At 37.2% G+C, this 26,040-nt stretch overlaps 2 protein-coding genes across 2 annotated transcripts; both read right to left on the minus strand.

Annotated features, from left to right (window-relative positions):
* Positions 1–247: 247 nt before the first annotated feature.
* On the minus strand, positions 248–1,284 carry LOC126696322 (uncharacterized). The gene is made up of 2 exons (XM_050393084.1): positions 496–1,284; positions 248–403 (listed from the first exon to the last, which is right to left on the minus strand). Exons 1-2 carry the CDS (start codon positions 1,282–1,284, stop codon positions 248–250), a joined length of 945 nt encoding a protein of 314 aa, XP_050249041.1.
* Positions 1,285–24,658: 23,374 nt separating this feature from the next.
* LOC126695620 (fasciclin-like arabinogalactan protein 13) lies at positions 24,659–25,722 on the minus strand. The gene has a single exon (XM_050392442.1). It carries the CDS (start codon positions 25,632–25,634, stop codon positions 24,897–24,899), a length of 738 nt encoding a protein of 245 aa, XP_050248399.1. The 5' UTR covers positions 25,635–25,722; the 3' UTR covers positions 24,659–24,896.
* Positions 25,723–26,040: the final 318 nt, after the last annotated feature.

The raw sequence follows: 26,040 nt of genomic DNA on the forward strand, positions 1-26,040 counted from the left end.
CTGTATCCCTTCCCTTTTTGTGTAAAGCCTAGTCATAAGTCTAACCCTAATCCACTCTAACATTGCCAAGATAGGCTTGTCCCTAGACTTCAATATCATTGCATTAAAAGACTCACTCAAATTATTTACCAAACAATCTGTTAAGGCCCTAGGAGTGAAGTGTGACCTTGTCCACTGTGCAGGTGCAATGTTTGCAAGATACTCATATGCCTTTTCATCCAAATCCCTTATGTACTGCATGTATCTCTCAAAACTCCCTTACTGTTGTGGCAGCAGCACACCTCCACAATGCATCCTTCAGCTCCAATCCCTTGTGATCAACTTTGAAATTGTTGTAGATGTGTTTCACACAGTATCTATGCTCCACGGTAGGGAATAGTGTCTTTATTGTAGGTATAAGCCCCTGTAAATAAGCAAACAAACAAACAAATCAAGTTAGTTCAGCAAACAAAGTCAACTATTCAAGTGTAACTGAACAAAACAAAACTTGCATACCTTTTGCCTATCAGAAATGAAGACCAACTGAAACTCCTCTGGCCTCCCTATATCATCAGCAAAAATTTCCAAAAACCATATCCAAGACTCCCTGGTTTCTTGTTCCACAACAGCCATGGCTACTGGAAAAATGTTGTCATTTGCATTCTTGGAAGTGGCAGATAAGATTTGCCCACCAAATCTGTGCTTTATGTGACAACCATCTAAACCTATAAATGACCTGCATCCACCTAAAAATCCTACCTTCTGAGCATTGAACCTAACATACATCCTCTTAAATTTTGGCTGGGAAGTCTCCTCAGCCATTTCTGTCTGCAGTATAACCCTACTCCCCTTGTCTACAGTGGTTATCATTTGTGCATAGTCCCTAAGGAGACCATATTGCAGTTGCTCATCTCCATTTATCAAATCCTTTGCCTTTCTCTTTGACCTATACACTTGGTTTACACTTAGGTCAACAGATAAATTTTGCATCACATGGTTGTGTACACCACTCACCTCCCAATTTGGATTTTTACTAAAATCCTCAATGAACCTCTTAGCAACATAAGCTGATGTTGCTTGGCTGTTTTTGAAAGACTTGGGACAAGTACAGTCATCAGTCAAGGTCTTAATTTGAAATGTTAGCTCTTCACTTATTTGAGATGCATAACATCTCCACCCACACCCATTCTTGCAGTGAACTGATATCTTGGTCTTCTCATTAAGTTTGAATTTGATGTCAATAGGTTTTTTGATTGCATACTCCCTCAAAGCAGCTCTGAACACCTTTGCATTAGGGAACTTCATCTCCTACTTCAGTACAACATTTCTCATGTCACTCTTAGCATTAAACTCTACTTGCTCAGGTACTTGCTCATCATCAGACCCATCCATACTTACCAGGTCATCCTCAAGGGCTGGCTCAGCCCACTCAGGGTCTGTGTGGGGTGCATTGCTTGATTCTGGGGCTGTGTGGGGTGCATTGCTTGATTCTGGGTTTGTATTGGGAGCAGAACCTTGTGGAGCTGAGTTTTGAGCAGCAAATACATCATCACCAAAGCCATCCCCCTCTAGGCCTTCATTTAGCCAATCATCATCATCATCATCATCATCATCTCCTTCAACATTCTGTTCTTCATCTCTTGCATCAATGTCAACATCCTCAACATCTTCTTCATCATCACTCTCATCATTATTCTCATATCATTCTCATCATCTTCATCATCATCACTATCCAATTCTATTTCAACCCTTGCTGCATCACCACTTACATCACCACCTGCATGACTACCTACACCATCTGCCACTCCCCCTGCATCACCACCTGCCACTCCCCCTGCATCACCACCTACTCCCCCTGCCACTCCCCCTGTATCAGGATACTCAACTGCCAATGGCTCCACATCTATGTCAGTATAGATTATGATTTTTTCAGCATACCATGCCTTATGAAGGTTGGTTATGTTTACGACATCTGTATCTGTTTCTATGTCTCTTAAATCATGCTGTAGATCACCATCAGGAATTAAATACTTATATCTACTGTGTTCCTTAGGAGCACCAACTAGATGGCATAAATCTCGAATTTCAAAGTAACTCAACTTGTCAGGGTCAATCTCTGTCAGTAAACGTACAGACCCACCCACATATTGTATGGTTGGCTCCTCCACAAAACATCCCCCAACATGAATTTCAAGGTCAAATGTGACATCATCCATCTGCAATTAAAATAAGTATTTTGCTTACACACACTGACATGCAGAAAGTGACAAGAAGCCAAAAGAGACAACAAGCCAACAAATTGACAACAACACACGGACAAAGGACCACATAAAGCACATGCAAAACCAGATTCCCAACAAATTCATAGGGACCACACTACCCACACTTCACAAACAAGTGCAATCATTGACAAATAAACTTGATTCCTTCAGGTATATGCATTATAGAAACAACAATAGCAAAATGCATATCCTAAGCGATTCTACACATAAATAGCAAAATGCTAATTTAACATACAAAAAAAATTTTACTTTGCAGATGAACAGCAAAACCTAACTACGTGGGTGGGTCACCATAAAAAAATGACATCAAGAACCCAAATGCAGATGAAAAAACATCACACATACCTTGCCCAGGTTCGATGATGCAAAACAAGTGTTTTCTCCCTCTCTACACGCTCCAAACCACGAAGAACAAGCCTGATTGCACCTTGGGTGTCTCTCTCGAAAAGTGTTTGAGTTTTGGGGATTTTGATTCGCGTTATGTTATGTTTTGGGGTTAAAAGGTGTTTTTGTAACGGCAGAGACCGAGGTGGGTTATGGAGAGTGACGGAAACACACCTCAGGTGGGTTAAGTGATACTTTTCAAACCACGGGTAGGCAAAGTGATTTTCGCCCAAACCACAGGTGGGTTATGTGTAATTATCCCTTTTTTTTTTAAAAAAAAAAAAGAGATTTGCACTACTTTTATTGTGTTTATGATTAACCTCGCAAATTTGAAGATAAATTATCAACATTTGAGTTTAAGTTTAAGTTAGACTTGTTAGAGAGATAGAGTTTCACTTATTGTTAAGTTTAGACTAAACAAAAATAATTTTGTTTTTAAAAAAAATGATAATTAATGATGAGTTTGAGTTTAAGTTGGACTTGTTAAAGAGATAGAATTTCACGCTTTATTAAATTTGGAGTTTATACTAAAAAAAATAATTTTATTTTAAAAAAATGATAATGATGTGGCAAGTTCTGAAGAGATCAATAAAAATTCAAAAACTTTGGTTTTTATATATAATAATAATAATAAAATTTTGATAATAAGAGTATAAGACTCTTAGCCTTCGCTTGGGAGGAGGAAATAGAATGGAATGGAAAGGAATGAAAATAATCATTTTAGAATATTATTCCATTCTCTTGTTTAGGAGTTTTAATGGAAGGAATGGAAAGTCCATTCCCTTATTTGGGAGTTTAAGTAGGAGGGAATGGAATGGGTAGGAGGGAACACTCATTTCTCTCTATTCCCTTAAAACATCAAATTTTCATTCCCTCCGAAATTGGGAGGAATTGGAGGGAATGGAATTAAATTTAATAATTTTTTTACTAAAACTCTCAAAATATCCCTGTATATTCAGCTCTTTATTTTAAAATAGGGGTCTAATAATAATTGTGGGAGGTAAATGGCTAATAGGCCCATTTCAATATCTATACTGGGCCATGGGCCCAGCCCATGGAAAAACCCCACCTCGGCCATGAGAGAATCCTCCTCGGATGGATATAGCTGAGGGTAAAAGAGGTAACAGACCACCGGTAGCGAGACTCCAGATTGTTCCACAGGGCAGGGAAAGCACGAAAGTAGAGAAAGAAAACGGATAGAACGGAAGCATCTAAGGGAAGGCTGCCTTTATTGCATTCAGTGCCTTGTGTCTGACACAGCCATACTTCTCTGTCCTTACAACCACTCCCAACAACTGGAGGTAGGGGCTGATGGGACAAATACCTACCCTAGGGGGCCCCATTCAGGAGGAGAAAAACGACTATAAAAAGGGGAGTAAAGAGAAACAAGAAGGGGAGGAACCCCCAGCACACCATAAGCACCAGAAAAAGCTTCTCGGATCTTGCCGAGGACCAATTCTCTCTGTTAAACTCGGTCCATGGGGAATATCTTGATGGTCGTTATTCACACACCAAAACCCAGCTCTTTGATCCACTCTTTACAAATTCATTGTATTGGGCTCACTGGTTTAAGGTTCCATGCATCTTGGACTTGGCCTGAAAAAACATGACCCTATAGTAATATTGTCATAAAGTGAATCTGTTCCATTCTCTCCATGTTGCTCCCAAACAAGATTATTTACATTCCATTTATTGTCATTCCTTTATTTTAAAACATCCAATCAAAGTTACTTAATTCCATTTCATTCTATTCTTTTCCATTCCTTTCCCTTACTTAAATACATTTCATTCCATTCCATTCCATTCCATTCCTTTCCATTCCCTTATTATTATTTCATTCCATTCCCTTCCCTTTCCTTCCCTTATGAACCCCCAAGCGAAGCCTTAAGAACACGGCAAAGTTGCCCTTGCTTAATTACGTGATTGTTTTTAAATTTTTTATTATTATTTTGGATTAATTATACTTCTATGTTTCTTTCTTTTGCCACTAACTCCAATATTTATCTTCCTCTTTTATTTAATAAAGTTGATTAAAAAAAAAAAAAACTCTTTGTATATATTATATCCTAAAAATTAACAAACAGTAGAGTAAAAGTTGATAATTACCACTCTTCCACCATCATAGATTATTTCTCCTCATCTCCGTGGAGTGAGATTTCTTAAAACAAAAAAGTTATAGATGATGTGGGAAATTAACTTACTACACTCTTTCTACTTAAAAAAAAAAAAAAAAAAGGACTTAACTAAAATCGAAAGAATTAAATGGAATTAAATCAAATTGAAAAATATAAATAAAAAATACTGATGTGAAAAATTGTGGAGAAGTCAACCAAAAGTCAAAAGATTCGGTTATATATATATATATATATATATAGATTATGATATTTCTAATTAATGTTTTATAGTTTCCAAGATATCGACCTATAATCAAATATATCTAAGTCATATCATTTTTCACTTTTTAGTTTTCTTTTTCTTATGATTTTTCCAACATTTTCAATATTTCTAATTTTTTGTAGAGATATATATATATATATATTATTTTTAAAAATAATAATAAATACAATATATTGACCAATATATTTCTAAATGACATTTTAAGATATTGTTATTAATTATAGCTTTTAAATAGATACCAAGATGTCACTGGAAACACAAAATTTGAAAATTTTCACTGTGCTTGTAAATTTGTATTTATAAAATGAGTGAGCACAATTCTCTATTAATATAAATTTGTATTTATATTTGTATTTATAAAATGAGTGAGTGCAATTCTCTATTTTGATTTTTTTTTTTTTTTTATTTATAGAAATTCTACTCTAGCCTAATCTAAATATATATGTGTGTGAAGTTCTCTCCTGAAAACTTGAATCTCGGTTTTGCCTCTAAAACCCCACAAGCACTTATACTTGTGGAGTGACCGGCGCACCAAGGGTGCGTGGTGGTATTTTGATTCTTTTTAAAAAGAAAGATTCTTTGATTCTATCTTCTCATAATTTTAACTTTAACACAGAATCTTCTTCACGTGTTTAGGGCTTGATTTTTTAGGCAAAATTTCTTTAGAGATTTGACGGCTCCTCTATTTATAGTGGTTTCAACTGATAAGTCCAACTTCAAATTGATCTCTTGGAAGATAACTAGTGGATTCTAATTGGCTCATAAACAAAGAATCTCACTAAGAATTCGCTTATAAATAATTATTTCTATTTTTATTTATTTTAATAAATATAATTATATACAAAGAGTCCTACTAGGATTTGTTACATGTAGATAACTATATCTATTTTTATTATTTTAAAAGATAATTATCAATAAAGAATCTCACAAAGATTTGTTACTTGTAGGTAATTTATCTTTACTTTTATTATTTTAATAAAGATTATTATCCATTAATTATGAATAGAAAATTTATCTTTATTTGGTGTTCCAAATGATGACATGTGGTAGGAACACTAATGTTATGTCAATTTAAGTGACACATGGTATCAGTTGATTTAATTATTTAATGACACATAAATTTGGAATTTGTCCCTAACTTTTAAAATGACATATTGTAATTGGCTTAATTATTTTTTTGCTATAGTTACTATCACCAGCCTTCTTTTAATCCATGGTTTGAACCTTAATTATTTCATTCAATGGTAGGTTTTGGATTTTAGTTCTATTTTAAACTTTGGATATTTTATATAAGGAAAATAAAAAGAATACATGATGAGTTATGATTATAGGAAGATTTTCGCTTACCTTTTTCTCAAAAAAAAAAAAGATATAAAGTAGAAAGCAAAAAGAAAAACACATTTTATTATTTTAGAGGGACTCTTCTAGCTGCGATAGATAGATGATTCTAGCTATCTCCCTCATTTTGTTGCATGGGATTTTCTCACTGTTTTAGATCTAATGATTTTTGTGCACATAATGCTGCCCTTGGGCCTGTGTTTGTAATAGCTTTGGGCAATCCCCATCTCTAGCTAGTCTTCTCGATTGGTTTTTTTTTTTTTTTGTTAGTCAAGACTCAAGATTGAGATGGTTTTGGCTTGCTCTAATCCTTTTGTGGTCAATATATTCATCCATTCAGAAGAAAAAAAAAGGACCAAAAGTTTTGATGGCATGCACCAATATAAAAACGTATATAAAATAAAATAAAAATAAAAATAAAAAAAAGAAAGAAAGAAAGAAAGAAGAATCATAACTGGTTAAATCTGAAACTCGCCTAACCAAGAAAAAGAAATTTGAATTTTACATGGAAGATTTTATCTATTTAGCCAAAAAGAGAAAATTTCATCGATCTATGACCAAAAGTGTTCACACTTCTAGCAAAAAAGAAAAAGTAGTCACACTCAAAATTTAGTGTTATCAACTTATTATCGAAAATCTTCCTATAAAAAAAAAAAAAAAAAAAAAAAAACTTATTATCGAAAATCGCATTTCACTATTGACCAACAATGTTCTTAATTAATGGTCATGAAACATGAGAGCTCCAACTTTTAGATCTAAGGCAAGAACTAATTCCTCACTTTATCTTTGCAACACTAATCAGATTCCAAAAACAAACGAGTAATTGCTTAAGATTGACTTTTGAAAAATGTGACTAATTTTGATTGAAAAAAAATGTTAGTCAACTTGCAAGGACATTTTTATAGGCTATAGCCAATCAATTTCATGTTCAAGCGGCACAGCCTCACAGGCCAGGGCCAAGTTGACTAAAAATTAAAGCTGAGATTTTCAAAACTCTTCTTCTAGATAAAGTATCAAAAAATGTGGTAGACAGTGGACTGACATATTTCTTGTTATATACAAGTATTCTTTATGTTTTCTTTTATCACGTTCTAAACTTCTACTTGCATGTGGAGCTGCATGTGATGTTCTTACAGATCATAGATCCAAAACTCTAAACAATTACAGACACTAATAGACTAACCCAGTCTCTTGTGGCTGACTGCGGGGCCATTTTCCAAGCTTTCCACTGGTGAAAATAGTGGCGGCCATTCAAATTTATGTTGAAGAGGTTGACGATAACTTCTTTGTAAATAATATTTTATTATTTTATTTTGATCATTAGGATAATAAGATATATTTTTCTTGAGGATTTACTAACATGTGCCCTTTGGGTATATATTAGTAATCAATTTTAGGAAATTTTTTATAGGAAAACGAAAAGTAATTCACTGTTTAATAGTTTTTTCAATTTTCTACAAAAACTTTCCTAAAATAGATGGTTAATGTGTGCCCTTAGGGCACCCATTAACTAGACCATTTTTTCTCATTAGTCATAAAACATGATACCAATGAAGATTTTTCAAGTTAACACTAAGTTCTCTTAGCGTGTGTTTGGATACCGTTTAATTTATAGAAACTGAAAAATTATTGCTGAAAGTATTATAAATAAAGGTAAAAGTTAGTTGAAATAATACAGTAGAGCCCATGAATAGTGCCAAAAATTACAGTAAGACTCATGAATAATAGGAAAAATAAGTTGAATTGTGAAATAATTTTCATTTTTCATTCTAACCCAAACGCACACTTAGAAGATAAATCTTAAGTAAGAGATGAATATTGTGAAAACATGTGATTTCCTTATTAAAAATTTATCCATATTTACTAGTAACAGAATAAAAGATATGATTTCTATAAAAACTTTCCCAAAATGAATGGTTAATGTGTGCCCTTAGAGCACACATTAACTAGACCATTTTTTTCTCATAAGTCATAAAACATTATCCCAAGGAAGATTTTTCAAGTCAACACTAAGTTCTCTTAGTGTGTGTTTGGATACCGTTTATTTTACTGAAATTGAAAAATTATTGCTGAAAGTACTGTAAATAAAGGTAAAAGTTAGTTGAAATACTACAGTGGGGCCCATGAATAGTGCCAAAAAGTGCAGTGAGACTCATGAATAATAGCAAAAATAAGCTGAATAGTGAAGTAATTTTCATTTTTCATTCTAACCCAAATGCACACTTAAAAGATAAATCTTAAGTAAGAGATGAATATTGTGAAAACATGTGATTTCCTTATTAAAAATTTATCCATATTTACTAGTAACAGAATAAAAGATAAACTATAAGTTCATTGAACATATTGTTTCTTAGTATAATTAAAATATTAATTCATATTGCTAATTAAGATTAAGGGCCTGTTTGGATAAGCTATTTGAAAAAAAAGCGTTTTTAAATAATAGTGGTTTCAAAAAGTGTGTTTTTAAAACACAGTTTTTAAAATCCCAATTAAGTGTTTGGTAAAATATGTAGAAAAGTGTTGTTTCTATTCATTGAACATTTAGATAATAGGTGCAATTACTACAATGGGCTTATCGTAAATTGCAGCCTATTAGCCTTTCTATCGCTATAGCATAAGTCTCACCATTTCAATGTAATGGTTGTTGATCTTTTATTGAAAGTTTGGCAAACTATTCATAAAATAATAAAAAAGAGCCCTTAACATTTACCACTATTCTTGCATGTTATCCATATGCCAACTCCAATTCCAGCATAACATGGATTTGTTTACCTAGCGTTAAATTAGAGTGCCACCTCATTGAACCAAAACCAAAACGAAAATAATAGAAAAGAAAAACTAAAAATATGAACCCTGCCCCATAAAAAGTGGGATAGATGCGTGACTTGAATCATTTATATAGGTGCACGACTAAACAAGGGAGTGACACAATAGCAGAGGCAAAGGTGATAGAGAATAGAGGAGATTCATAAGAAGGGAGGGTATGTATTTGAGGGCATATTTGGTATTTTGAACCAAAAACAAGTGAAATAGGTTGAACGTGATGTCAGATTAAATTTGCGTTTTGAAAAAAGTTGACCGATATTGTGAATTGATAACGCACTTTTTTGACGTTTTGTAAAAATGCATTTCCTTATAAATTGCCTAGCCAAACAACTTATAATTAATGTTTTCATTAAAAAATGCGTGTTTACCTAGCCAAACTGCCCAACCAAACAGGCTCTAAATCTTGGAAATCCTTATTATAAAGTAGGTAAAAACACCATTTTGGTTCTTACATTTTGGAGTCAGACAATTTAGTCCTTATATTTTGAGAGCAGTCAATTTGGTCTCTTCTATTTTCAGGTTAGCCAATTTAGTCCCTACTGTTAGATGACTAACGAAATCTATTTATGTGACAGACGAAATGTACTTGTGGCATGAATTTAATTAAAATATAAACAGTCATCCTATATGTCTTAAGTGGCCCTTCTATATCAGCTTCCACAACTATTAGTCTATCAACACCCTCATTGCTAGTTAGACCCGATTGAATTCTAAATCCCCAAATTGAAATTCCAAACCCCAACCCACGTTGAAAATCCCTCTTCACAGGTCACAACCGCATCTCTTCTCTCACCTATTCCTCACGAACGATTAAAGCTCCTATCATCTCACTGACTCCATTCCGAAACCATTTTGAATAGCTCTGAAACTAACCCAACCAACCACGAATCAAAGGTAGAGATAGAATGAACTTAAGCAAAGAGGAAGAGCAAATCTAAAGAACAAAAAAAAAAAAAAATTAATTACATTGAAAGAAAGAAAGTGAATTAGAATAATGTGGGCGCTGCAACCAAAGCTAATTTAATTAGCATGTGATCTGCGAAGGGTCCTCGATTGCTAAAACTGGCTACTCTATCTTATTCAGTTTTTAGCTTACAGGGTATTGTTTGATTTATGAGAGAGAGTTTAAAATGGGTGGCGTGGTTTGGATTTGATTTTGGATTTTTGATTTTGTGTTCTTTTTGTTTTGGATTGTTATAGTACTAGTGAGTTGCTTCACTGTTATTGCTTACTCATTCTTAGTACGAAAGGAAGTCTGTGACTATGCAGCGTTGTATTGAATTTGAAACTTTTATAGACATCATCATAATAATGAAGTAGTAGTAGTAGTAGGCAGTAGCAGTATAGTATGGAATGAGTTATAGAACTATTCATCAATGGTTTCAGAATGGAGTCGGGCAAGATGAGAGGAGCTTTGATTGTTCGTGAGAAATAGGTGAGAGAAGATGTGGTTGTGACCTCTGAATAGGGATCTCAACGTGGGTTGGGGTTTGGAATTTCAATTTGGGGATTTAAATTAAGACACATACAATGACTATTTATATTTTAATTAAATTTGTGCCACGTGTACATTCCATCTGCGATGTAAGTAGGTTCTATTAGTGTCACGCCCCAAACCCAATTGGGTCCAAAGCATGAGAAAAGAACCATTAAAATAAAATGTAGGAGTTTTTTTTTTTTTTTTTTGATAAGGATAAATTAACATTGTGAACTCTCCACAATACAAGTCAAAGCTCTATGAGACATTTACAAACAATATAGATTATAAATCATGTCTCCAAATATACATGAAATTCCTAAACTCCAAATGGATCAACATAGAATACAATTCTTCCTAGGATAGGCAACCTTAACGACAGAATCTAGGCCTACCATGCCCAAGGCTAACAAACCTCAAGAGCCCAACCTCCGATAAAATTAGGTATGACCACGATAAATTTAGTAAGTTGAGTCACCAACCAATCATAGCATAAATATCTCAATTAGCATAATACTCGAATCACCACCAATAAAACAAGCTCTATGGCTGAGGTATAGCAAATTTATCTGAAAAACTGTTGGAAAGTGGGATGAGTTAAAGCCCAATAAGTAGCATAATTAATGGGAGTGGGGGAAATGCAATTCATGATAACGAGCATTTTACGAAACATGTTATGCTTTGGGAATTTTCATTTGATTTATGAAAATTCGATACCAGTAATGACATGACAAGAATGCTTGAAACAACATAGCACAAACCTTCTTTGAAATATCTCAACGTGAAACTACATAAGTATATATTTCTCAAAATATCTCAACATAAAACTACATACTATACACTATGAGCAATAACAACACTGTTCCAAACCAGAAAATCCAACCTAGGGCCACGTGACAATTGTCGACACAAAGCTAGAACTCATTTCCGACACAAAGCTAGAACTAATCTGCCGACACAAAACCGGAACTCATCACTGACACAAAGGCTGCGTTTGAATCGGCTTCAAACCAATTTCAGAAATCAATTTTCGGAAAATGCATGCGTTTGGCTGTCACGGAAAACATTATTTTCCGGAAAATGATTTCCTGTTGACCGAAATTTTCAATTTGACCACGGAAATGAATTTTTGCCTTCACTTTCACTTCAAAGGATTTCCGGAAAAAGAGAGAGAGAGAGAGAGAGAGCGCGCGCGCGCGAGAGGAGAAGACCAGTCCGAGCTCCAGTCCACGCGCGCGAGAGGATAAGACCAGTCCTTCGACGGCGATCGACGCTTCGCGAGATCGCGCCGTCGATCGCAATCTCGCCTTTGCGAGATCGCGTCGGATCGAGATCGCGATCGACGGCGCGATCTCGTGAAGCGTCGTTCACGAGATCGCGCCGTCGATCGCGATCTCGCCTTCGCGAGATCGCGTCGGATCGAGATCGCGATCGACGGTGCGATCTCGCGAAGCGTTGACCGCGATCTCGCGAACGCGAGATTGCGCCGTCGCGAGATCGCGACGTTGATCGCGAGATCGCCGGCGCGATGTCACGAACGCGATCGGGTTTTCTGGATTTGTGTTTTCTGGGTTGTGGCTTGTGTCTGGATTTGTGTTTTCCTTTCTTCTTTTCCAAACACTAGAAAATATTTTCCGGAAAATTTTTTGAAATGCAACCAAACACACAGAAATATTTTCCTTTTCCAGAAATTAGCATTTCCGGAAAATATGTATTTTCCGGAAAACGTTTTACGGCAACCAAACACAGCCAAAACTGGAACTCATAGCCATCACAAAGACGGGTGCTAAGATACCAATGTCACACAAACTATAGTATCTAGCTAGATAATCACTGAATAATCACATGTCATAGCCGAAGGGTAAAAACATGATAAGTTCACAGTTTACATGAAATCAAAACACAGTTCAATTTCAAGTAGTTTCACCAAAAACCTTTGAAACACCCAATATATTTTCCAGGTTCTCAAAGCCTTCAAACGCATTCCTTGTCAAGAAGATTTTGTATCAATTTTCGCAAATATCATAAGTCAAGATATAGCATCTTTAAATCTTTCAAATAATACAATAATTACATAAAATCTATTATCAAGAATTTAACAATCAATCCTTGGAACCAATCAAGTTACTAGTTCCATTACCAAGTGCCTTGGAACCTAGAAACACAAGTATCAAGCCTATTTATAACAAGGCCTACTACAAATTACCCTATCGAATTTGTCTCCATAAATTGGAAATGATTCCCTTAAAAATCAAACCTATGGCCCTAAAACCTAGCTTGACCATCTTGAGACAAGTATCCCTTCCCAAAAGGGAACCAGACAAGCATACAAGAAACTCATAGGACTATAACACAACCAAAGCCTTTAATTTCCCTACTGCAAACAATGTGCATTTACCAACTTGATACAAAGTTTGTCGCTACCAAACCATGATAAAATTTGCCAAAGTAAAACACTTGTCAAAGAAAGCACATATGAACTTATAATGTAAAGCACACAACAAAAGCTTGAAGTAAATCCCTTAAAGTCTTAACATCCTAATCACACTTTCAAATAACTTGCAATAGGTCAGCCCTTTTTATAAAATTCGTTTGGTCCACTTAATGTTATCCAAAAAACTTGAAATGAAATAGGGAGAAGCCTTTATATGTCTAGTATGTACCACCAAAAATTAGAATCAAAATGATTTTTCTATAATTTAGTAAAAATTATGTAATGCAGCTTACTCAAATCTGTCAGGGACAAATTTACAATCCCAAAATAAAATTACTATAATCTTAATACTATGTCAAAAACTTTCAGACTTGATTAACCTTAAAGTTACATGTTTTAGCACATAATAACAACTATGAATACAACCCATAACCTCATATAACAGTCATCACAACACAAGTCAATAAATTCGATCTTCTAACTTATATAGGCAATTTACCAAACACTTGGCATGCAACAAGCACATGCCCACATAGCTGCTCTAGGAAACCAAACCTCAAATATCCATTAGTAAAATAGACAACCAAAACACCCCCTCAAAGCAAACAGCCCCAAATAGTTTGAAATTTTTGGATTTAATAAAACTCTTGTTGCCCAAATCCTCATAACTCTTTAATCTTCTAGTACTTACCAAACCCATTAAGTGTATACCATAAACATCATAAAATAACAAAACCCAAAGTATTTCATGGAAGAAATAGAGAGAAGATTCATATTTTTACCTTGGGTTTGATCCACTTCAAAATCTCATGGAGTTTGGTTACTAGGATGATTAATGGAGAGAACTCGTTAATTTCTTAGAGGTCTTGATTTGAGAAAGGAAAAATAATGAGGGAGACACGAGGCTCGAGGATTCGGTGTTGAGGGAGGGAGAAGAAGAGGGAATAAGAGAAAGGAGGGAGAGAGGGACCGTGAGAATGAAGATGGGGGGTTCACGTGTGTTGATAGATGGGGAACTTATGGACACAACAAATATCTTGTTGGCTAATTTTACAAAAATTCTCTCACTAAAAAAAATACACACATATAATTAAAGAAAAACATGGGATGCTACGGTTAGTCATCTAATAGTAGGGACTAAATTGGTTGTGACTTGAAAATAACATGGATCAAATTGACTGCTCTTAAAATGTAGGGACCAAATTGACTGTGACCCTAAAATGTAAGGACCAAAATGATGTTTTCGCCTATAAAGTACTATAATAAAGTTATTAATTATTTTTGTTAAGTAAACTTTAATTATTGTTACTTAGAGTACTTTAGTTTATTATCCACTAGTTTGTATCTTTACTCTTTTCAATTTTTTTATTTAACAATTCAACTCAACTTTGAAAACTTATTAGTTGATGATGCCAAAAATTTTCAATAAGCGGCACAGTCCTCATGTGCTCTAGAAAAAACCTATACAACACAGAAATAGAAGAAGACCTTACAGAGAGTACCGATGTGGTACCGGCCAAATACCCTCTAAAGGTTAAGTTAGAGAACTTTTTCACAACTCTAGAGTACTAGAGTTAGGGTAAATTATGCATACCTTGTTTATGAGGGCTTGGTGGTTTTTATAGTAGTGTAGAATTGACTCCTATTTCTTGGGCAAAAAGATCTTTCCTTATAGAAAAGATTCTAATAAATGTATGTATTTTGTGGGATTCTTTCTATATAGGGTCTCCATTGACCAGAGGCTATCGTAGGGCGTAACATATTTCCATTTAGGATTCCTTGAACTTTACTTAAGCTATGTGGGTGCCATATGGCCTTGGTATTCGTTGGCCTCAGGCCCATATACCTAGAATTCGTCTGTATAGGGGGACCATTTGTCACGTGATCTATCTATCCAGTACCTCAATTCGTCTTTTTATTTTTTTATAACCAATTGATTTTGTATCGTCAGGTTTATTTGAATGGATCCGTCAACCTTAATTTTTACCCTCTTCAATTGCCCTTTCGCTTCATGGGTCCGTCACCTTCTTTCACGGACAGACCCATGAAGTGATGGTCTAACTTAACCCCTGAGAAACGTGCTTTGATTAATAGGCTAGCCTAGGGCCATAAATGTCATAGGAACACGTGGCACACTTTTAATGATCAATCACTCGGACCGAAGCGTCCTTTCGCCTTCTATGCCGTTCCCTCTATATATACGTGCTCCTTTACCTTTCATTTTCACTTTCTGCAACAAATTTACAACCAGAGCGCTACCGTCCTCTTTATCAAACCGGCATACCATCTACTTGGTGTTACCATTAGCCACACCTTCTTTGTTGCCTTTTCTGCTTTGCTTAATCAGTAAGTATCCTTCACCTTATGTCGAATTTCCTTTGTCATTTATTTAAATTTTTCCCACATGTCATCTATGTAGACCATCAGAGTCTTAGAGTTTATTTGTCATGTGTAGGTGACAGATGTCTAGTACGTCGAGTGAACAATCGTGTGTTTACGAGGGAGCGGGCTATGATGAAGTGTATCTACTAGGTCAGGACAACCTCGACACCTCTTTTGATGAAAGGGTCCCATCCACCAACTCACCTTCCACGAAGGACAATGATGATTTGGACGTGGATGGATCAGAAAGTGATTTAAATGAAGACATAGGCAATGATGAACCCCCTATCTAGTTCGTCATAGGCCTTGATGGATTTAGGGAGTTCATTATACTCCCATTGGCATTGTGGACGATAAATGATTTCAACTTGTTCATTAAACAACAATACTTCAACACACTTGGGGAGAAGTACCAAATTCCCATCAACATTCCAATGTGTCTACCTTTTAAATGTGAAAAGTGTTACTACAAGGGTGTAAAAGACGTCGGAGTGTATGAGCAAATGCTAAAAGCGGGACTTAGGTTCCTTTTAAGTGCTCTTCACCGTCATCTTCTCTAGTATCTTGGACTGGCCGTCACCCAAATCTCTCCGAATGCCTGGAGAGTTTTCCTAGGTGCGGAAGTGTTGTATGGGGTGATGTCCGATGGGGTATGTAGGATGATGGTGGAAAAGTTCTTCCATTGCTACCATCCATCCGAGATTACTCAGTCAAAGGGTATGTACAGTTTCGTGCCAAGAAGCCCGTTGCTTAGGCTAGTGTGTGACACCCTTGACTTTAACAAGAACTGGAAGAGTCGCTATTTCTTTATCCAAGGTGACGAATGGATGTGTCACCCTGGTGACCAAGAGTACATGCTTGTGGACAAAACCTTGGCATTATGCCCTCGTCCGGTTTGTATCCATTTGTATTAGGCTTTTACTTCCTGGTGTTTACTTTGTTTGATATTCTATCCATCTCTTATTGTAGCTTGGGACTGTCCAGAAGTCACACTTGAGGAGTGGAGCTTCTTGGAGAATATTTTCACAACTACTAAGTTGTCCGAAAGGTCATGGACTAAGCTGGTTACCTTGGACATCCTCCATTGGTATTGTGATAGTCCTGAACCAACTGAGGCTGCCTGTCGCTACAACAAACAAATGCGCAAACAAAAGTCCGTTGCCCAATACCTTGACTTCTTTCTTTGCTTTTTAGTAAGTTATCTAACTCGTTTTATCCATCCATCTTTATGTAGAAATGGAAGAAAGCAAGAGAAGAGCTTATATCAAGCAGCAAGTTGCTGCTAAGAAAAAACAGGAGGGGAGCTTACCTCCTAAAGTGACGGGTCAGGTTAACCTATCAACAAAAAGGAAGCCATCCAAAAAGGTGGACCATCCACCCAAGAAGGACGGGGCCAACTGTTGGTGAGACGTCTACCACTAGCAAGTTGCCCCCTAAACCTGGCCCAAGGAAAGGGAAAGGCCTAATGAAGGGTGCTAACCCCGTCATGGAGAAACACCCCGTCCTTCTCCGTGAAGACTCAGGGTATGCTCTCAAGCAGTTGTAGTCCATCAAGGACGACGACTACGAAAACTTGGGCAATCATGCCACTGAAGCCATGGGGGAGATAGGCCTATTCAGTTTGGTACAGGTATGTCTATCCATCCTTTTTCCTTTTTTCCATGCTATTGTTGTCTCGTTCTAACATTTGTTTCTGATTCTTGCAAGGGGTCGTCATGATGAAAGGTCTTATGGACCGATGTACATCCCACGAGACGGTGATTACCCATTTGATAGAGAAGGTGGAGGTGAGGGATTCAGAGCTAAGGGAGCTAATGGCCTAGAAGGAAATCTAGGTCAACAAGCTCGTTTTGACAAAGCAGATTTTGAAGGAGTCGGAGGTGCAAGTCGAGGCGTTGAAGAAGATTCATAAGGATAAGGAGGTAGAGATCTCGGTGGCAAAGCGTTACCTCCATCAGGCTAAAGAGGATGCAGTGTAAGAGTATCATGACTCCGATGCCCTCTTGAAGGAGCTTGGTGGCTCCTTTGCTGATGATTTTGATGACTGCTTTCGTTAGGTCAAAGCCTCCTTTCTTGACCTGGATCTTTCTCACATTTCCATCGACGCCCAGGCTCAAACTTTAGCCCAGCCTGTCTATTTAGAAGGAACCGATGAGACCAACCCCGACCCTCAAGGTGATGGGGATGCTGTTTAGGTTGACCAAGAAAAATCTGTCGAGGATGCTACCCATCACCTTAAAGGGGATTAGACTGTGGAAGAGAAGACCGAAGATACCCCTATCGTTCAACTGTAGTTTTTTTTTTTTTTTTTTTTTTTTTTTTTTTTTTTAACTTGTAAATTTCTAGTCTTTTGATCTTTTGAGAGATATGTATCCATTTTCTTCCGTTGACTCAAGATGTAAACATTTGCCTTTTTGTGGGTTTTTATTTATTATCTTTATTTATCCGTCGCTTATGCTTGTTCATTCATATGTTGCTTTCTGTTTCCAAATTCTGAGACATGTTCTTGCTCGTCAATTTAAGGAACTATTTATACCAGAATTTAATATACCCATCCACCTATTTACTTATGGACTTCACAATATTTATGTTACCCGCTAGGGTGGGCCTGTCCACTTATGGGTTTGACACTTTTTTGATCAATCCTTCTTGATGATCTCATCCTCTTATGGACTTAATAATCTTAACCATCCCTTTAGATGAACCCGTCCATTTGTGTGGACTTTTAATTTTTAACTCATTACTTGGGATGAACCTGTCCACTTAGGGACTTTATATTTTGAACTTATCTCTTGGGATGAACCTGTCCACATATGAGCTTTATAATTTTAGATCACCCCTTAAGATGAACCCATCCACTTATGGACTTACTAATTTTAGATCACCCTTTAGGATGAACCCGTCCATTTATGGACTTTATAATCTTCAGCTCACCCCTTGGTGAACATGTCCACTTAGAGACTTTAACAAGTTGCAAGTCATCATGTTCTCGTAAGAAATTGGTTGTAGACATGGTTTTGTAGAGATGCACATATGCTTATGATATTTTTGAATAAACTCCTCTTATTATGTGATAAATATGCGTGGATATTGTTCTAAAATAAAATAAATAAATAAAAATTGCCATTCGGGCTTAAAAGTACTGTAAATAGCAAACATTAACTATGAGGAAATAAACTGGAAATGAGGAGTATTGCCATCCTTGCCACTGTCTACTGGTAGTACTTCTTTAGGTGCTCTGTGTTCGATGGGTGATAAAACTTCTGCCTGTCCAATGTCTCCAAGTGGTAGGTTCACTTTTTATGCCATGATGCAATTCTATATGGTCTTTCCTAGTTAGGTCCTAGCTTTTCCTAGGAGGTGTCTTTTGTGGCACTCACCACCTTTCTTAAGACAAGATTTCCAACTTGGAAGTCCCTGAGTCTAGCTTTGGAGTTGTAGTGCTTGGCCATGAGGTTCTGGTACCATGCTAATCTTTGCTCAACAGTTGCTCTGACCTCGTCCACCAAATCAAGTTGTAGGCGCATAGCTTCATCATTCCTACTCTCGTCATAGTTTCCCATTTTGTAGCTTATGAGTCCTACTTCGGCCGAGATGATTGCCTCGCTTCCATACACTAGACGAAATGGTGTCTTTCCTGAGGCGTCCTTGCCATCATCCAGTAAGCCCATAAAACGCTTGGTAATTCTTCAAGCCATATACCCTTTGCCCCTTCAAGCTAGGTTTTGATGATTTTGAGTAAGGGTTGGTTTGTAACCTTAACTTGTTCGTTGGCCTAAGGGTGGGCGAGTGATGAGTATTGATTCTTGATCCCTAGCTGTGAACAAAAGTCTTTGAACGTGTTGTTATCAAACTACTTCCTGTTGTCTGAGACCAGTATTCTAGGTATATTGTACTTGCAGATGATGTTTCTCCGTACGAAACTTCGCACATTCTTCTCTATGATGGTAGCTAAAGTTTTGGCTTCTACCCACTTGGTGAAGTAATCTATACCAACCACTAGGAATTTTAGCTGTCAAATTGCTATTGGAAAAGGACCCATGATATCCAATCCCCACTAAGCAAAAGGCCATGGGGTCGTCATTGGAGTGAGTTCCTCTGTTGGCTGCTGGATGAGGCTGTCAAACCTTTGACACTTGTTGCAAGTTTTGACATATGCAATAACATCTTTCTGCATGGTAGGCTAATAGTATCCTGCATGGATTAGTTTGTGCACTAATGATCATGATCCAGAATGGTTTCTACAGACTCCTTCATGTACCTCTCGCATGACGTAATTTGTCTCTTTGGGGATAAAACACCTCAGGTACAGGCGGAAGAAGCCCCTTTTGTATAGTAAGTCTTTAATTAGCACGATCTGTATTGCTTGAACCTTTAGTTTCCTTGCAGCCTCTTTGTCGTTAGGTAGTACATGGTCCTTCAGATAGGAGGTAATTGGTGTTGTCTAATCATTCTCGGAGCCTATTTTATGCACATTGACACTATCTATTAATGGTGATAGCTAAACGAAGGATAATACCTGGTTAGAAATAAGCATATGTTCTGCTGATGTAGCCTTAGCAAGATGGTCGGCATGCTCGTTCTCCTCCTTTAGGATTTGAACAAACTTTTCTTGAAGTTCCTTAACTCGATTCTTCACCTATTCAAGTTACTTCTTCATTCGTTCGCCTTTGCACACATAGCTGTCATTAACTTGACTGGTGACTATTTGAGAGTCGCAATACACTACCACATCTGCGGCTCCTGCTGCCTTAGCTAGATCTAGCCTTGCTATTAAGGCTGTATATTCTGCCTCGTTATTTGTCGTAGGGAAATCGAGTTGAAGCATGCATTCAACCTTGTCCCCTTCTAGGATTCGAAGTACCACACCTGCTCTGCTTACTTGTCTGGTGGACGATCCGTTTGTATGGATACTTCATTAAGGAATTTCTCCTGCGAAGGCTCTAGGTGAAGACATGAGCGCACATCTTACTGGTGGGCTGGTAAAAGTGCCAATCCTGGTCATTCGCTTGGGCCTAGAGTCATCAAAGAGTACCTCCTCTAGTCCTTCCATCAGTTCTGCCACCGTCCACTGCTCCTCTATACACATTATTTGTAAATGATCATCCATCTCTAATATGGCAATGTAGCACTCGTGTGCCGCTACTTGATTTTCTTGTACCTCTCTCACTCCATATTCGGTGCGGAATTTGATCATCAATTGATAAGTCAATGTTATGCCTTCCATGAGTTAAGGGTAAGCCGACCTAGGATAGCGTTGTAGGCGGACGAGCAGTCGACAACCAAGAAGGTGACACCCTTGGTAATTTGTTGAGGGTAATCACCGACCATCATGGGCAAGGTGATTGAACCGAAAAGGTATACTTTTGTTCCTCCAAATTCGACGAGCGGTGCGTTCGTTGGAATTAATCGTTCTCTTTCTATCCTTATTTGCTGGAATGCCGGATAGTAGAGGATATTAGCAGAGCTCCCATGTGAGTTTTGTAGTCCCCTACTCGTATGCTAATAAGAGCGCATCGTAATGTAGGTGGTGGCGACTCCGGGCATCTTCCTCTATGAACCTAATTACAGGATTGTCGATTTGTGGCATTTTTGGGACGAAGCCCCTCAGCTGGATATTCTGCACCATTCGTAGGTAGGTTTTTCGCCCCTTCTTGGATGAACTGGCAGTCGTGGTTCTCTTTACGATCATCCTTATGTCTCCTAAGGGGGCCTAGGACGTTCGTTTTCATTCCGAGTAGCTTGTTCCTGTGGTGGGTCCATTCTCTCCTTGCTAATGAACCTTTGTAGCTTTCCTTGCCTAATGAGAGCTTCTATTTACTGCTTTAGGTCGTAAAAGTCGAACGTATCATGACCGGGATCACAGTGGAAATGACAGTACTTGTCCCTAGACCTCTTTCTAGGATCTCCCTTTAGCTTGTTTGGGAATGTCAAGGCCCCCTTGTCCTTGATCTGCATTAGGACTTGGTTGATCGGGGCAAGTAGCTGGGTGAAACTTGTGAACCTTCCAATGGGGGGTTTGGAGCACTTGTCCTCTTGATGGTCTCCGGTCTTAGCCATCTTCCATCCCTTATCTTGTTGACCATCTTCTGGTCTCTCCCTTTTCCTAGGCTTCACTTCTGGGGCCAGCAATGTGTCTTTTGCGTTCATGTACTTGGTGGCCCTGTAAAGTACATCTGACGTGATTTTTGGGTTGTTTTTGTTTAATGAAAACAAGAACTTACCCTTCTGTAACCCATTGGTAAATGCAGCAACTAGTATCTTGTTGTCAACCTCATTAATCGAGAAGGCCTCCTTGTTAAAACGGGTTATGTAGGATCTTAGTTTTCTTCCTCCCGCTGCTTGATGTTCATTAAGCATGTAGTGGATTTCTTATACTTGTGCCCCTTATAAAATGCTAAACAAATTGCATACTCAGTTCCTTGAAGGTACCGATAGAGTTGGGCATCAGCCTGCTGAACCATACCTTCGCAGGACCTTTCAACATAGTTGGGAAAGCCCGACATATGATTTCGTCTGCCATGACTTGCAAGTGCATAAGGGTTTTGAAAGATTCCAAATGATGACCTGTCGTAGGTTTCTACCTGTGGCATGCAGAACTTTGGTGGGAGGGGAATGAAGTGATGGGTGTAGCAAAAGGCGAGTCCGTCCAATGGACTAGCTCGTCGAGGTTGCTTGATACTCGTCCTCTAAGGGCATTCATCATGAAGTCCATCATTTCTTTCATCATCTGCATCTCCGTGACCATGTGTGGTGGAATAGTATTTGCAGTGGATCAACGGCTTGTATCCTGTTGCTCTTGTCTGCTTGGGGCGTTGCTGCCTTTCGGCCCCTCCTAGTTCCTCCTCTTTGCACTGGTACCTTCTTGGTCTTCCTCTTAGGTGTTAACTATTGCGTTCTTTTGGTGTAGTTGCTCTTCTAGGTCATGATTTTGCTTAGTGAGGTGTTCTATTGCTGCAGCGAGAGTTTGAACCTGTCTCTCAAGGGCGGTGGAGCACGGTTCATCCCTTTGATGGTTATTTGTGGTTGCCATAGAATGAGTAAGTACCATGTAACTTTTTGCCTGGGAAGTGGTAGTATGGCTTACTTCCAATTGACCTTTCCCACAGACTACGCCAACTGATGATGCTGAAAATCGTCAGTAAGCTGCACAGTCCTCATGTGATCTAGACAAAACCTGTACAATACAGAAATAGAAGAAGACCTTACAGAGAGTATCGGTGTGATTTCGGCCAAATATCCTCCGAAAGTTAAGTTAGAGAACTTTTTCACAACTCTAGAGTGTCAGAGCTGAGGTAAATTATGCGTACCTTGTTTATGAGGGCTTGTTGGTTTTTATAGTAGTGTAGAACCAACTCCTGTTTCTTGGGCAGAAAGACCTTTCCTTATAGAAAAGATTCTAATAAATGTACGTATTTTGTGAAATTCTTTCCATATAGGGTCTCCATTGACCAGGGGTTATTGTAGGGCACAAGGTATTTCCATTTAGAATTCCTTGGAGTTCACTTAAGCCATGTTGGTGCCATGTGGCCTCAATATCCGTTGGCCTCGGGCCCATGTACCTAGAATCCATTCGTATAGAGGGACCATTCGTCACGTGATCTATCCATCCAATACCTCAATTCGTAGTCTAATTTTTGATAACCCATTGATTTTGTACCGTTAGGTTTATTTGAACGGATCCATCAACCTTAATTTTTATCCTCTTCATTAGTCTTTGTAAATGATTAGGAAGAATTTTTGTTGTCTTTTATTTTACTTTATTAAAATTCAACACAACTGTGTAATTATCATTAAAAATATATATATATATATATATATCTTCACTCCCCATTATCCCACAACTCACTTCCACTACCTCACACTTAATTGTTTTTTATTGTTTATACTTTATTGCTCACTTAATTATCTTTTTATGAGATTTAAGATCAACAAATTACTAATTTTTGTTGTTGGACTGGCTATGTTTTTCCCCAAAATTTTAAATCAAATTGGTTTGTTATTGGATTTTTTTTTTCTTTTTGTTTAAAAATGTCAAGATGAAGGTTTGTGTTGAATTATTTTATTATTGGGCTTCTTTTAAAGGGTTCAAATTTTTATTTTAGGATGGTCATAACCAAAAGATTATTATATAAAAAGTTTTTTGTCCCTTCTTTCCCTCTCCCTTATGTGTGTGTGTTTGTTTTTTTTATTTATTTATTTATTTATTTATTTTTATTTTTTTTAATGGATAATTGTCTCACATTGCTTAAGAGAGTGTGTTGTGTATAGCATAACTTACCTTTCACTTAAAAGTTACCATGACTTTTGAGTAGGATTTTTAGTGTACTTTTATGTTAGAATCATTTTCTGTCTCCCTTTTGTGTGTATATGTTTGTTTCAAAAAAAAAAAAAAAAATATTGTCCAATAGATTGAACCCCCCTAATGTCAATGTGGAGCCACCACTAGGTGAAAATCGAGCATTGCTTCAGAGAGGCTATCAGAGTGGCAGATTCTCTTGCTAAATATGGATGTTCACAGATCCTCTTGCTAAATATGGATGTTCACAAGTAGAACATTTTATTGTATTTTCTCAGCCTCTTCCTATTGTATTAGAGGCTTTGCTTTCAGATTGTAATTCGGTGCCTACTCCCCGGTCTATTCGAGCTTCCCCTTTAGCTTTGTTTAATAGACTCTCTTATTACCACAAAAAAAGAAAGATCCATTTTTTCTTAATTTTAGAATGAGATCTTTTTTTCCCGGCTATAAATTCAAGTATTCAACAATTACAATAGGAGATAGAAGTTTTGACTTTAGATGTCTCTATTAAAAACATCATATATATATATATATATATATATATAAAAGATGCCAGTTAAGCTATAAAGTTCTTGTTAGAATAAGAAGTTGAGAATTTTGAAAAGTGATTTCAAGTCTTAAAAAATGATTTTAGAAATAAGTTTATATTACTATTTTTTACTTTTAAAGTTTGTGCTTATTTTTCATTTCGATGTCTTCATTTTGAGAATTTTCATTTTGGTGTATCAAATTTGATTATTTTTTCTCTATGTTCATAAGTAATTGGGCTATTAAAAAACTAAACTAATACTAAACTTTAATCAAATAAGTAGATCTAAAATCACTTTTTAATTTGTATGGATGGATCACCAAACACAATGTTTTTAATCAAGTAGGTAAACCAATACCCAATATCGATCATTCTTCGAAACCAAAAAGTGGAAACATATGACAACAAACTCACGTTACAATTAAAAAAATGCAAAAAACAAAAGCCAAAAAAAAAAAAAAAAAAAAAAAGAGAGAGAGAAAGAAATAGAAATAACATGAATGTAGATATACATGGTAATTCCAAATTAAACCAAAAAAAAGAAAAAGAGACATTCCCAACACTTCTTCTCAAGAGAAAGCCCCCATGCAAGCCAACCCTAGCCCAAGAGTCAAACCCAAACCTAACACGTTTCTCCCTCCTGCACTTGTACCAGGGGAAGGTGCTGAGGTGTTTGTTGAATTATTCGAGCTGCTTGATGGGGCTTTCGCCTGTGTTGGAGATGAAGCTGGAGAATTAGCGCCAAACAATTCCTCAGGCAACAATACCTTGTCCACTTGGTAAACCGCCAATGGAGGTTGTTGCCTTAGTGCATTGTTGATTTGTGTCGAATCGATCCCTGTTGATACATTCACTTGGTTGCCTTGGCCTGTAAAGTTAAGCCCCCAATTGCCATTTGCGCCTGAGGCTTGGGTAGGAACTGGATTGCTAACCGTTAGGAGATTAGTTAGGCTGTAGTATTTAGGTGTTATATGGTATTGAATAAGTAAGACTTTGTTCTGGTTTGTGAGGCCATTTAAGGCACCAGATGGGAGGTTGTTGAAGGCATTGTCAGTGGGTGCAAAGACAGACAGGCCTTGAGCAGAGTTGTTGAGCTGGTTCGCGATTTGGGTGTCTGTTTGGGTCTCCTGGAGGAGGCGAATTAAGGTACTGTATTGGCCGTTTTTTTCGAGGATTGCTGTGAGGTTGAGAGGGCCTGACGGAGATGGTGCTGGGGCTGAGGTTTGGGCTTGAGTTTGAAGTGAGAGGAGGAGGAGAAGTTGGATATTGAGGGTAATGAGAATGAGAGATAGAGGTGTCGAAGCCATAATGCTGGTTGAAGAGGTTGTGGAGTTGTGGTAGAGACTAAAAGCTAGGGGATTTATGGGATTAGATGTATAGCGTGGGGCTTTGTTGGAATGAGCTGGCTGTGGACTTGATTTATGCCCAAAAATACCATAGAAAACTTGGGAATATATTTGATTTTTTAATGAAAAGGAAAAGAAAATGAGATATATAATTAAACCATATATTTTTGTGTTGCCTTGAACATAACCCACAGTTGTTTAACTTAGTTTGCATTTGATTAGCAACGCGTCTACGTTGAAGCTGGCATTTGTGTTTTTTGGGCTGGTCTCTTGGCATTGTTCATGGACCAGTCAAAACACAAAAACACATGAAAAATAACAAGTGAATGGTGTTTTGCTTTTTAAAAAATATTTAGCTATAATGTTT

This window comes from Quercus robur, chromosome 8 (genome assembly GCF_932294415.1).
Source record: "Quercus robur chromosome 8, dhQueRobu3.1, whole genome shotgun sequence".
In the NCBI taxonomy this organism is placed as follows: Eukaryota; Viridiplantae; Streptophyta; class Magnoliopsida; order Fagales; family Fagaceae; genus Quercus; species Quercus robur.